The sequence below is a fragment of the Leptopilina heterotoma genome, unplaced genomic scaffold (assembly GCF_015476425.1).
Source record: "Leptopilina heterotoma isolate Lh14 unplaced genomic scaffold, ASM1547642v1 Lhet_174, whole genome shotgun sequence".
In the NCBI taxonomy this organism is placed as follows: domain Eukaryota; kingdom Metazoa; phylum Arthropoda; class Insecta; order Hymenoptera; family Figitidae; genus Leptopilina; species Leptopilina heterotoma.
The window spans coordinates 492781-505083 of record NW_025110890.1 but is presented as its reverse complement, the minus strand read 5'-3'; the positions used below and the strand labels follow the sequence as shown (position 1 = coordinate 505083).

Sequence of the window (12303 nt, the reverse complement as noted above, 5' to 3'; positions counted from 1 at the left end):
TGTATAATCTGCATAATATACATTAATGTATGACATAACATTTATATTGCTCCTATTAAATATAATATAATAGTAATAAAATTTTTACTATTATTAAAAATAATAAAAAAAAGATAATACCACTAATGAAAGGAAATAAAATATATTATCAGCCCAATATTCTCGAAACATTTTCTTATAATAAAAAAATTCAAAAAAAAAATTTCTAAATGTTGCTTAAATATAGACGTTCAAGTTTGAATAAATTTGCATCAATTTTTCCCTTTAAAAAAAATTACAAAAAAGGCTTGAAAATTACCTTTCTAATATGGTACCCCTTTCTAAACTATTTTTATGTTCGAATAAAAAGGAAAAAAACTGAAAATCTATAATGGATTTCAATTGAAGTAATCATTCTTTAAAAAAATTCAATATGATCTGTTAAATCTCAAAAAGAATTTTTACATATACATAAAATTCTAAAGAGTTTCTATATTAAAAGTCTCTTTTTTCCAGTGGGCTTTAGAAAATAAAGAAAAAAAATGAGAAAGGTCTGATGACTAGAGGGGTACCACCACCACTGTAGAAGAAAAAATCAAAGGCAACGTGGTTAATTAAATCCAAGGTCGACTCGTATACAAAAGAGCTCTTCAAATTTCCGCATGCTCAAGATTATATTTATGCGCACATATCTCTCTGTATGTACATACAAATATATATATATATATATATATAATATCCATCCCGAGGCAAATATATATTTGTATTATACATATGGGGCATTCCACGCCAAGTCGGACACCTTTTGACTTTTGCATCTCCGATTTTTTTCAAATATTTTTTTTCTTTTAGTGCTGGTTGAAAGGAACTTCCATGATTTTTTTCAAATTTTTTCATGAAGTAATTTAAGAGATCTGGGTTTTTGAAAAATCACGTTTTTTACATAAATTTTTTTTTTAAATGCTTATAACTCGGACAAAAATTGATCAAATTGGACGTTCGATATATGAAAATTTTTGTTTTTACACGTAGTTTTTGATAAAAATATTTAAAAAAAATTTTTTTTTAATTTACCAAAAAAATTTTAAATTTTAAAAATAAAATTTAATTTTTAAGAATGTATGTATCGATCGATTTTTTTCAAAATTTTTTGTAAGAAACTGGTACTAAATTAAGAATTTTTAATCCTTGTCTGATTGTGGGCAAACGATGGGATCTATTTATTTTGAAATTTTTAATTTTTGTAAAACGGTAGGTAGCCAAATGCCTAACTTGCAATTTGATCAAATCACTTTTTTAAACAGTAAGAAGGTTAAGTTCGGAGAGACTCAGTCTGAAAACAGTTTTGGTTTGAAAAATTTGCATGATTTGGTCAAATGTCAAGTTACGCATTTGGCTACCTACCGTTTCCACTGCGTATACAAAAATTAAAAATTACAAAATAAATAGATCCCATCGTTTGCCCACAATCAGACAAGGATTAAAAATTCTTAATTTAGTACCAGTTTCTTACAAAAAATTTTGAAAAAAAAAATCGATCGATACATACATTCTTAAAAATTAAATTTTATTTTTAAAATTTAAAATTTTTTTGGTAAATTAAAAAAAAAAAATTTTTTTTTTTTTAATATTTTTATCAAAAACTACGTGTAAAAACAAAAATTTTCATATATCGAACGTCCAATTTGATCAATTTTTGTCCGAGTTATAAGCATTTAAAAAAAAAAAAAATTTATGTAAAAAACGTGATTTTTCAAAAACCCAGATCTCTTAAATTACTTCATGAAAAAATTTGAAAAAAATCATGGAAGTTCCTTTCAACCAGCACTAAAAGAAAAAAAATATTTGAAAAAAATCGGAGATGCAAAAGTCAAAAGGTGTCCGACTTGGCGTGGAATGCCCCATATGCATAATACACTTGTCACGTATCAAATTATTATTCTTTGTTAGAAAAAAAAATCATCTCGACATATTTTTCTTCTTCATAAATGAAAATAAAGAGTAAAAAAAAAAGCATCTCAGTAATTGTTTCAAACAAAAGTGGGTCATCCTTTTAGTACTGCGAACAATTCACTAACTTATTTAAATGCAACTATTACATCTATTTGAACTTCACAAAATTGCTACTTAAAAAAAATATTTCAAAAAAATTTTATTTCTATTACAGAATTTTTAAATTCACTTATATTTTCATTTTCGCACTTTCAAGCATTCTTGAAATATTCTTTAATATTTCACAAATTTTCATGTAATAAAATTTTTAATGTTTTCATAAAAAATTTAACAAAGAACGAAGGTGAAGAAAATTATGTTTTTATTCCACTGTCTTGAGAGTTGTTTGTGAAAATTAAAAGCAATTTGATAAAGTGACGAAACTGGCATAAAAAACGAAAAATAAAAACTTGTAGTTGTTGTAAAATAGTTTTAAAGACGATACTTCTATATATACAGTATTTTTATTAGAATTTTATATTATAAAAAATCTATTTTGTTACCGATATTAGATAAAATAGATATTTTCTTTACCAACCGTAGATAATAAAGATCTTATAATTAGAAAGGTCGGTAAGAGTGGAGATTCTTCATAAAAATATTGTACATTTAGAAGGTGGTATGACAATTAAATAACTTACATATAAATTTGTAACAATAATCATTTGACAAAAAAACACTTTTCTAAACTGTAGAAATAATTTTTAATTATTGCCCACGACAATAGGCAATTTAAAATTTTAAAATATTTACATTGTTACCGATAGTTACCCATCGACCGTGGGCAATAAAGAACATCATCTTACCAACAGTCGGTAAAACAGACTGTCAATATGATATGTAGCCAAAATCTTCACTTGTCATTGTCCCCAATTACAATTTGATGCAATCTGCTAGGCACAGAGAGACTCAGTCGGTAAAATAGTTTTGCTGTTCACAATTTGTGTATTTGGGGACAATGGCAAGTGAAAATTTTGGCTACCTATCATATAAAAAGAAAATTCAAGAAAATTTTTTTATTTAGCTTTTCTGTCAATATGTTTGTGTTTTATTTTCTTACCTACAATAGATAAAGTAGATGATCTGCTTATCGATCGTGGGCAATAAAGAAAATTATCTTATCAACAGTCGGTAAAACAGACTGTTAATTTTACAATAGAATTAGAGAAAATTAAATTGTCATTTAGCTTATCTGTCAATTTTTTATTTTATTTTTTACCAACAATAGATAAAGTAGATGACCTACTTATCGAAATTGGGCAATAAAAAACATTGCCTTACCAACAGTTGGTAAAACAGACTGCCAACATTAGAATACAAATAGAGAAATTTAAATTTTGATTTTTTTTCCGTCAATGTTTGTATGTTCTATATTCTAACCAATTGTAAATATAGTAGAGAATCTACTTATCAACTGTAGGAAGTGCAGAAATTGGTCTTATCAACTGTAGGAAATGCAGAAATTGGTCTTACCAACAGTTGGTAATGCAATACATCAATAACAGAATAAAATTAGAAGAAAATTGATTTCTTCATAGATTAAGCTGAAGAGAGTGAAAGACATAAACTTTTAGTGTATGAGTATTGAATGTGAAATGTGATAAATGAAGCTTTAACTATAATAATAATTACGAGTATATATATATAACTATATTTAACTATATAACTGTATATAACTATGAATATGTAACTATGGCGGCTTCCGTTATCGATACTTTTAGTATATTTAAATAGTTAACTTTAAATACTGGATTATTAATTAATAATTTTGTTGAATTCCTTTTTTTTGCTTTTGTTTTTTCTTTCATTTATGTATTAAAATTTTTGTTGTACATTAAATATTAATAGTAAATGACACTGTATTTATTCCTTGGTGGGCTAGTTAGTCCTAGGAAATTTGTCATTAAATAAATTATTTCAACAATTTTTAATAGAATCGAATCTTATTGCAACTAAAGAGACTTCAACACATTAGGTTAATTTTTTTTATTTATGAAAGTAAATAAAGTAACTTTTAGGTTAGAAAATCTTGTCAATTGACAGACGATAGTATCAACCGTCTAAAAATTCAGTATTGTGGCCAAAAAATTTAAAAATTGACAGCTCCCAAGTTTTATCACTAATGGTTTTGTCACAGTTGATTTCTGTTTTACTGTACGCGTCACACTTCGATAAGTATTGTTTTTATAAAATAACATAAAAATGTCTTCTTTTACCTAATTTGCATATCTACTCTTTTCATATAAGGAAAACTAGCTCCTTCCCTAAAAATCAATTTATTAAAAACTAAAAATTGAGACATACATTTTCGTCCGTTACTCAGAAAGGTTCGTTTGGAATTGATCGCGAGGAAGCGGAATCGGCACTCTTATACCGGCAGTGGCGAGTGGAGGGGAGACTCGGGCGCGGTGATTGGCTGATGCCCCCTCCCACGGCACTATATAACCCACGTCCGCTTGAAGTCCGCTCTCAGATCATGATCATCAGATTCATTCTGTTCTTCGTTCGATACGCACGTATGAACCGCACTCTTATCTTTTCCCACACTCTATTGTATATCAACGAAGGCGTTTGGCGCGCGTTATGCAAACAGTAACAACGAAGGCGTTTGGCGCACGTTGTTACCAATCTCTGGAAGGCGCTTCGGCGCAGGTGGACGTATGTACACAAAAATGCATCAAAGGAAAAGACCATCTGACAATTTATTGAACATGGCTAATCCAAAGAAACAACAACCTTCTACAGGAGTTGAAACCCACAACAAATTCGATCTTCTGGATGACTTAGAGGAAATGGATGTAATTTCGGATAAGACTGATGACAAAGGGGCCGGAAGACCGCCTCCAATAGTTGTCACGCAAAAGCTGGCAAATGTACAACAACTCATGCGAGAATTAAACAAAAACAGCACCGAGCAAATCTCCATCACATTGAAGAAGGAATCCTACACTATACATACAAAAAGCTACAAAGACCACCGCAGTATTATTGAAATATTGGAAATTGGAAAAACGAAATTCTTCACTTACGCTTCGAAGGAAGAAAAAAGTAAAAGTCTCGTAGTTAAAGGCCTACCAACTCTCACCACGAGTGAAATAATTAGTGATCTCAGTGACAAAGGTATTGGAGTGTCAAAGTGTGTTATAATGAAACAAGCAGCAGATAAACCACAAATTAACCCATTTTACATGATAGTATTGGACAATAACACCAAATCCAGTGACGCATTTAAAGTGAAGGACATTTTGTTCGTGAAAGTGAAGTGGGAAAAGTTTAAAAGCAAAAGAAAAGCTACACAGTGCCACAGATGCCAAAAATTTGGCCATGGATCCAAATTTTGCCATGAGGACCCAAAATGTGTAAAGTGCATACAAGATCATCTCACCAAAGACTGTCCAAAAAAGAAGGAGGACAAAGCACAGTGTACAAACTGTAAACAATCCCATCCAGCCAACTACAGCAAGTGCCCAGCTTATCTTCAACATGTGACCAAAATCGAGGAAAAAAGGGGCTTGACTTGGGCCCTGCCGCCCAAAATTAAGGACCCTCCGAAATTTACTGCCGAGGACTTCCCTCAACTGAAGGTCAAACACACAATAGCAAACGCCGATATCAACCCCATCAAGGAAAGCTACAGCAGACACACAAACCAAAGCAGAAGTGATGACAACCCAGGTAAATTCAAGGAACTACTGGACGTCTTAGCTGAGATAAACAAAATCTGTGATTTAAACAAGGTAATCAAATTAGCATATAATTTAAGAGACTTATTAAAAAATTGTGATAACGATTTAGATAGAATAATGGCCATATCCAAAATTGCTCAGGAATTAGATGGATAATAGCCCAAATAATTTTCGTGAACTTAGAATAGTACATTGGAATGCAAATGGACTAAATAATAAAATGCATGAATTGCCCATTTTTCTCCAAAGATACAATGTAGACATATTGTTAATTGGAGAAACATGGTTCAAACATGACATATTTCCAAAGCCTCCATCAGGTTATAGATGCTATAGGAAAAATAGAGTTAACAAAAAAGCTGGAGGAGTAGCCCTGTTTGTTAAAAATGAAATTCCTTGTATTGAGATTCATATAGATAACCTTGAAACTATAGAAGCACATGCCATTAAATTAGAAAATAATATATTAATCGTTTCTTTATATGCTCCAGCTCAAAATATTTCCAAACAAGATCTAGACAGTATTTTTAATTTAAATAATAAAATAATAGCTGCCGGAGATTTAAACGCAAAACATGTTTGCTGGAATTGTTATAATAATAATAAAAACGGAAAAATCCTCTTTAATTTTGTTGAGAATAGATTACTAAATATCGAAGCACCCTATAGTTTTACATTATATCCTTTCAATCGTAAGGCAAAACCTAGTGTTGTAGATCTATCTATTGTTAAAAATATTACTAATATCCAATCAGTCATTACATTAGATGAACTAAATTCAGATCATAAACCAGTTCTAATTACCCTTAGTAATTCTTTAATAAATCACACACAAAATAAACCTCCAACTTTAAATTACAAACTAGCAAATTGGACTAAATTTAGAGAGTTAATAAACAAAAATTTAAAAATTGACTCCAAAATTGACTCTACTTCTGACATTGACTTGCAAGTTGAAAAATTTACAAATATAATTGACAATGCAATGGATGGGTCTATACCTAGATCAAAACCTTTTAAATATCAATATCAATTACCTTCAGAAATAATAAAACAAATAAATGAAAGGAATAAGCTTAGAAAAATTTCTCAAAAATACAGATACCAATATTTGAAACCATTTATAAATGAAGCGAGTAGGAAAATCAAAGATGCTATTAATAAATTTAGAAATAAAAAATGGGAAGAAAAATTAGTCTCACTAAACATAAAAGATAATTCGCTCTGGAAAATGACAAGAGCTTTAAAAGGTAAAAATAATTCTTTTATTCCTCCCCTAGAGGACAATAATAATATTATTTTCAAAGATGAGGAAAAAGCCGAATTAATAGCAAGTAATTTTGAGGGTGTACACAGGTTGACAGCAAACTTTGGTAGCGCTAAATTTGAGAAAGAAATAAATGATAAATATGAACAAATTTTAAATCCAATAATAAACCTTGATGAAGTAGAACTATCTTCACCAAGGGAAATCAAAAAGATAATTACAAAAACTAAGTCTAAAAAAGCCCCGGGGCATGATAAAATTCAGAATATCATATTGAAAATGCTACCAAAGAAAGCTATAGTTCAACTGAACTACATCTTCAATGCTTGCTTAAAACAGGGCTACTTTCCTCAAAGCTGGAAATGTGCAAAAATAATCCCCATACCAAAACAAGGTAAAAATCATAAATTAGCATTAAGTTATAGACCAATCAGTCTACTTTGCAGCCTAAGTAAACTTCTTGAAACAATAATATTAAATAGAATTAAAAATTTTGAATTCGAACATAAGCTACTAATTCCTGAACAATTTGGATTTAGATCTCAACATTGTACTGTTAAACAACTAGCTAGATTAGTAGATCATATATCGACAAATTTTAATTTAAATAAAAGCACCGGCGCTGTTTTCCTTGATATGGAAAAAGCATTTGACACTGTCTGGCATAAAGGTCTGATAGTTAAATTACATGATTTAAAATTAAATTATTACTTGATTAAAATTGTATCAAACTATCTTAAAGATAGAAAATTTGTAGTAGACATAAATTGTCAAACATCTACCGTAAAAGATGTAGTAGCCGGAGTCCCTCAAGGATCAGTATTAGGCCCAATCCTTTTCTTATATTATATTAATGACATACCAAAGGATGACAAAGTCAAAATAGCAATATTTGCTGACGATACTGCGTTATATAATTCCTCTTGGAGAAAGAAACAATTAGCACAAAACCTCCAAAAATATATTTTAGTTTTAGAAGAGTACTATCTCAAATGGAAGCTCAAAATTAATGCAAATAAAACAGAATTTATAATTTTCAGTCACAAACCAAAAGATAGTTTTATCCCCGAACTTGAAATGTACAAAGAAGTAATTAAACCTAAACCTAAAGTAAAATACTTAGGTATGTTTTTAGACAACGAGTTAAATTATACTCAGCATATTAATGAAACCCTAATTAAAACTTTTAAAGTAATTGGACAATTATATTGCCTTTTAAATAGAAAAAGCAAAATGAGCATTCAAAACAAAGAGATTATTTACAAAACGATAATTAGACCTATTATGTTATATGCAGCTCCCATCTGGGGTAGTACTTATGAAACCTATATTGAAAAGTTACAAAAACTACAAAACAAATGTTTACGATTAATATTAAATGCTGAGAGAAGCAAAAAAGTCATTCTTATGCATAGAAAATTAAAAATTAAAACTGTTAAAGAAATAATATATAGTTTGACTGAAGATTTTTATACTAATAAGTTAAATAATTTAGATATTTTAAGCAACACATGTAAAATTAAGTATAACGAAGCGCCATTCAAAATTAAATATAAATTACCTAACCATCTAATACAATAGCTTGTAAATAATGTAAATAGTATAAATAAGTCCTACATAGTTATATTTTTTTGTTAAATTTTGTTATATAGAAAATCAGATCAATTAGGTTTTTATAAAACTTTTCCTAAAACACATAGATATATATATTTTTACTAAAAGAGAAATATTAAGCATAACATAAAAGAATATCTATGGATAAATCGCAATAAAGATAGGAGCCATAGTTTAAGTTACAAATCTACATGTGTATTTTTTACTCTGTATTTTACTGATCTCAATAAATATCTTTTAATGGTAATGGTAGTCCGCTCTCAGTTCACTCAGGCTATTCGCACAAGCTCTGTCGTTACAATGAGCAGGATGTGCATCGAATGGATTTCAAAAGAAGATAGATAGTACGAAAACCAATTTTTTTTTCAAATTTTATGTTGTAAATTCCGCTTTTAACTATCGACGCCGAATATCCGCAAATATTGAAGGAAGTCGTATTCGCGACAGAAATGGAGCATCACCCTCGAAGGCTATGACGATAATTCCGAGTGTGGGCAAAGGGGTTACGGTTTTTAGTGGATCGGCAGCTATTTGACCTAAACGTTTTATTTATCATTTCTTTCCTTTTATACCAATCCCGCATAACTTTGAACTGCGAAATTGGTATCTGTAAGATTTCCCAAAAGTCCCTATACAGAAAAAACGAATTATGGAAGCCGCCTGCCTTTATAGAAATAAATTCTTCCTCCACTTGAAGGATCCTAAAAATACATCCAAGTAGAAAAAAGAACATGAAGCAAAAATTCCAATTATAAAGTGATATTGAAACTAAATGGCAAAATAGGGGTGCCAGGGATAATTTTTCGCTCGGACGAATCACGGAAGCTGAAATCGACTGATGCCTGATTATCACATCCGCATTTTGATGGAATTCGCCTCTGTCGTTTTCTCTCTCTCTCTCTCTCTCTTTATCTCTCTTTACTACTATGGCAACACGCTTGAGAAGTAGACAAGAGAATACGTTGCAAATGTTCGTTCAAGTGAACATGTTTCGTCCGAGCGAGTGAATCGAAGATAATAAGTTGGGTATGTGTTTGTGTCTGTGTATGTATCTGTCTCACTCTCTTCCGCTTTGATCCTTGTGGGTATGAGCGCTCACCTGAAAAATGGTGACCTTCTTGAGTACCGAAAGGTTGACGTGAAGAGCCAATTCCGTTTTAAGCTTGTCTGGCAGTAGACCAAGGGCAGTGTTGATATCGCCCCCACCCTGTATTCTGCCCCTCGACCAACTGTAGTCATACCAACGTAATACACGTCTCTTCATACCGCCCGGTACCTTATGATGTCGCATGTATGTTTTTGCACCGTCCAATAGTCTCTCAAATTCAAGGCGATTCGCGTTTCGATTTGTTATTACGTTTCCCACTTGGCCGACAATTGTCGCAAATATGAAGACGCCAATCAGGTAACTGATGATGGTGAAGACATATCTGCGAAGCAACAGATAGAAATTGTTCGATCAGTTGTCATCAGGCTCATTCTTGTGACAATTTGGAATTGTTTTTTTTTTTTTTATTTTGGACGAGCGGCCCCCGCCGGAGCCTTTCTCCTTCCATCTCAATCACCATTTTTTTTAACTTCTCTATTTAGCCAATTTCTTTCTTTTCATTTTATTTCTGTAATTTGGATCTTTACTTTTTTATTTTTAATACTTTTACATTTTTCTCTTATTCAATTTTTAACTTTTCTTTTTTTTACTCTACTTTTAATTTTTTACTCTCCTTTTTATTTCTTATTTTTTACTCTACTTTTTACTCTATTTTCAAATTTCTTATTTTTCCACATTTTAATATCTTTAATATTTTATTTCTCTACTTTTTTCTTTCTCCACTATTCCAGGGTTGCCAACAAAAAAAATTTAATTTTTTCCCTTTTCCCTGATTTTCAGACAAAATTTTGACTTTTTCCCTGAACTTAAAGAATATTCTGATTTACTCTAAAAAAGATTAGATACTTAAATAAATGTTTTATTATTATTAAGAATAAAAAATTTTTTAAATAAAAAAAAGTTAAAAAAATTTACGAATTTCTTTAATTGTTTTCTTTTTAAAATCTTTTTAAAAATTTTTTTTATATTTTTTATTTCCTCTTTTTAAATAAATATTTAATTATTATTTTACATAGGAATTAAGATTTTTAAAAATTTCAAATTCAAACCTTTTTGGAATTTTAAAACTAATAATAATTAAAGATGACCGAGTGATAAAATCATTATTTTATATTATAAGAATATTGTTACTGTAACTTATTCAAAATTATTTTCATAATTTCAAGTCAATTATTATTTTCTAGAATTTTTAACTAAAATTCTTCTTTAAATCAATTATTAGTTTTAATAGGTATAATAATTTTTGAAAAATTTCTTTGAAAATTTTCAAATCCATTTGTTTACAATTCGATTTTACACTAAGATTTTGAATATTTAGAAATTTTTCAATTAGACATTATTTTTAAAAAAACTCCACATAATTTCAAAAAAAATTCTATTAAACTTTTTCAAAAAAATTAATTCTGCAGAATTGTTAGTTAAAAGTATAAAAAATTTAAATTGTAAAAGATTTTTAATAGAAAATTCTACTGGAATTAAATTATTTAGATATAAAAGTAAATATTTTATTGAATAATTGAATGTTTCTTAAAATTCAATTCTCATAAAGAATTTTACTTTTCATAAATTAAATTTTATGAAAACATTTTTAAATAATTGAATTCTTTTCCTGACTTTTAATAAAATTTTTAAGAATAATTACACTTTTCGAGAAATTACATAGATTAAAATTATACAAAAAGTAATTTAAATTCTGCGATTTTTTTTGAATTTTATTATTTATGAAAATAACTGAATTCCTAAAAAGAATTTTATTATTTAAGACAATAATTGAATCCCTATAAACAATTTTATTATTTATTAAAATAATTGAATTATTGTAAAAAAATTTGTAAGTAATTTAATTCCTCTGAAGTTTTTATTAATTATGAAAATAAATAATTATTGATTAATTGAAAATCATATTAAATTGAGGAGATTTTTTAAAAATAATTGAAATTTTCAGAAGAATTTTATTAAAATTTTAGAAAATAATTGAATATTGTACAAGAATTTTGTTGTTTATAAAGAAAATTGAATTTTTAAAGAGAATTTTTTTTTAATTTTGGAACATAATTGAATTTTTTCAAAGAATTTTATTATTTTTTGAAAATAATTGAATTTTTGCAATTATTTATAACTTCTTTGAAATTCAATTTTTTTATTGTTATTTTAATGAACATTCTTCAAACTTTTTAAAAAAAATTAATTGTACAGAATTGTTAGTTAAAACTTTGAACAATTCAGATTTTTAAAGATTTAATTTTACAACTTTTCAAAATTCAATTATTTCTAAAAATTCATGCTATAATGCTTTTAATATTTAATTATTTTCTTAAATTTTAACTAACATTAATTTTTAAATCAATTTATATAAGAAAATTCTAGGAGAATTCAATTATTTAAATACAAAAATACATAAATTATTGAATAATTGAATATTTCTTAAAATTGAATTCCTATAAAGAATTTTATCAACAAATTTTTAAATAATTAAATTCTTTCTACGATTTTTAATAAATTTTTTTTAAATAATTACATTTTTCTTGGAATTTAATTAAAATTGTATTAAAAATAATTTAAATTCTGCGATTTCTTGCGAATTTTATTATTTATGAAAATAATTGAATTATTCCGAAAAAATTAATAAAAAATTTTGTGAATAATTGAAGTCCTTT

The 12303-nt window shown here is 28.0% G+C and overlaps 1 protein-coding gene across 7 annotated transcripts in view; it reads right to left on the bottom strand.

The window, feature by feature from the left end:
* LOC122499744 overlaps positions 1–12303 on the bottom strand; it is a 180583-nt gene that overhangs the window by 27260 nt on the left and 141020 nt on the right. For all 7 annotated transcript variants that reach the window (XM_043608229.1, XM_043608227.1, XM_043608228.1 and 4 more), the window contains one exon: positions 9638–9968. In XM_043608229.1, the coding sequence (XP_043464164.1) occupies positions 9638–9968 (331 nt within the window). The remainder of the gene's footprint in view (positions 1–9637; positions 9969–12303) is intronic.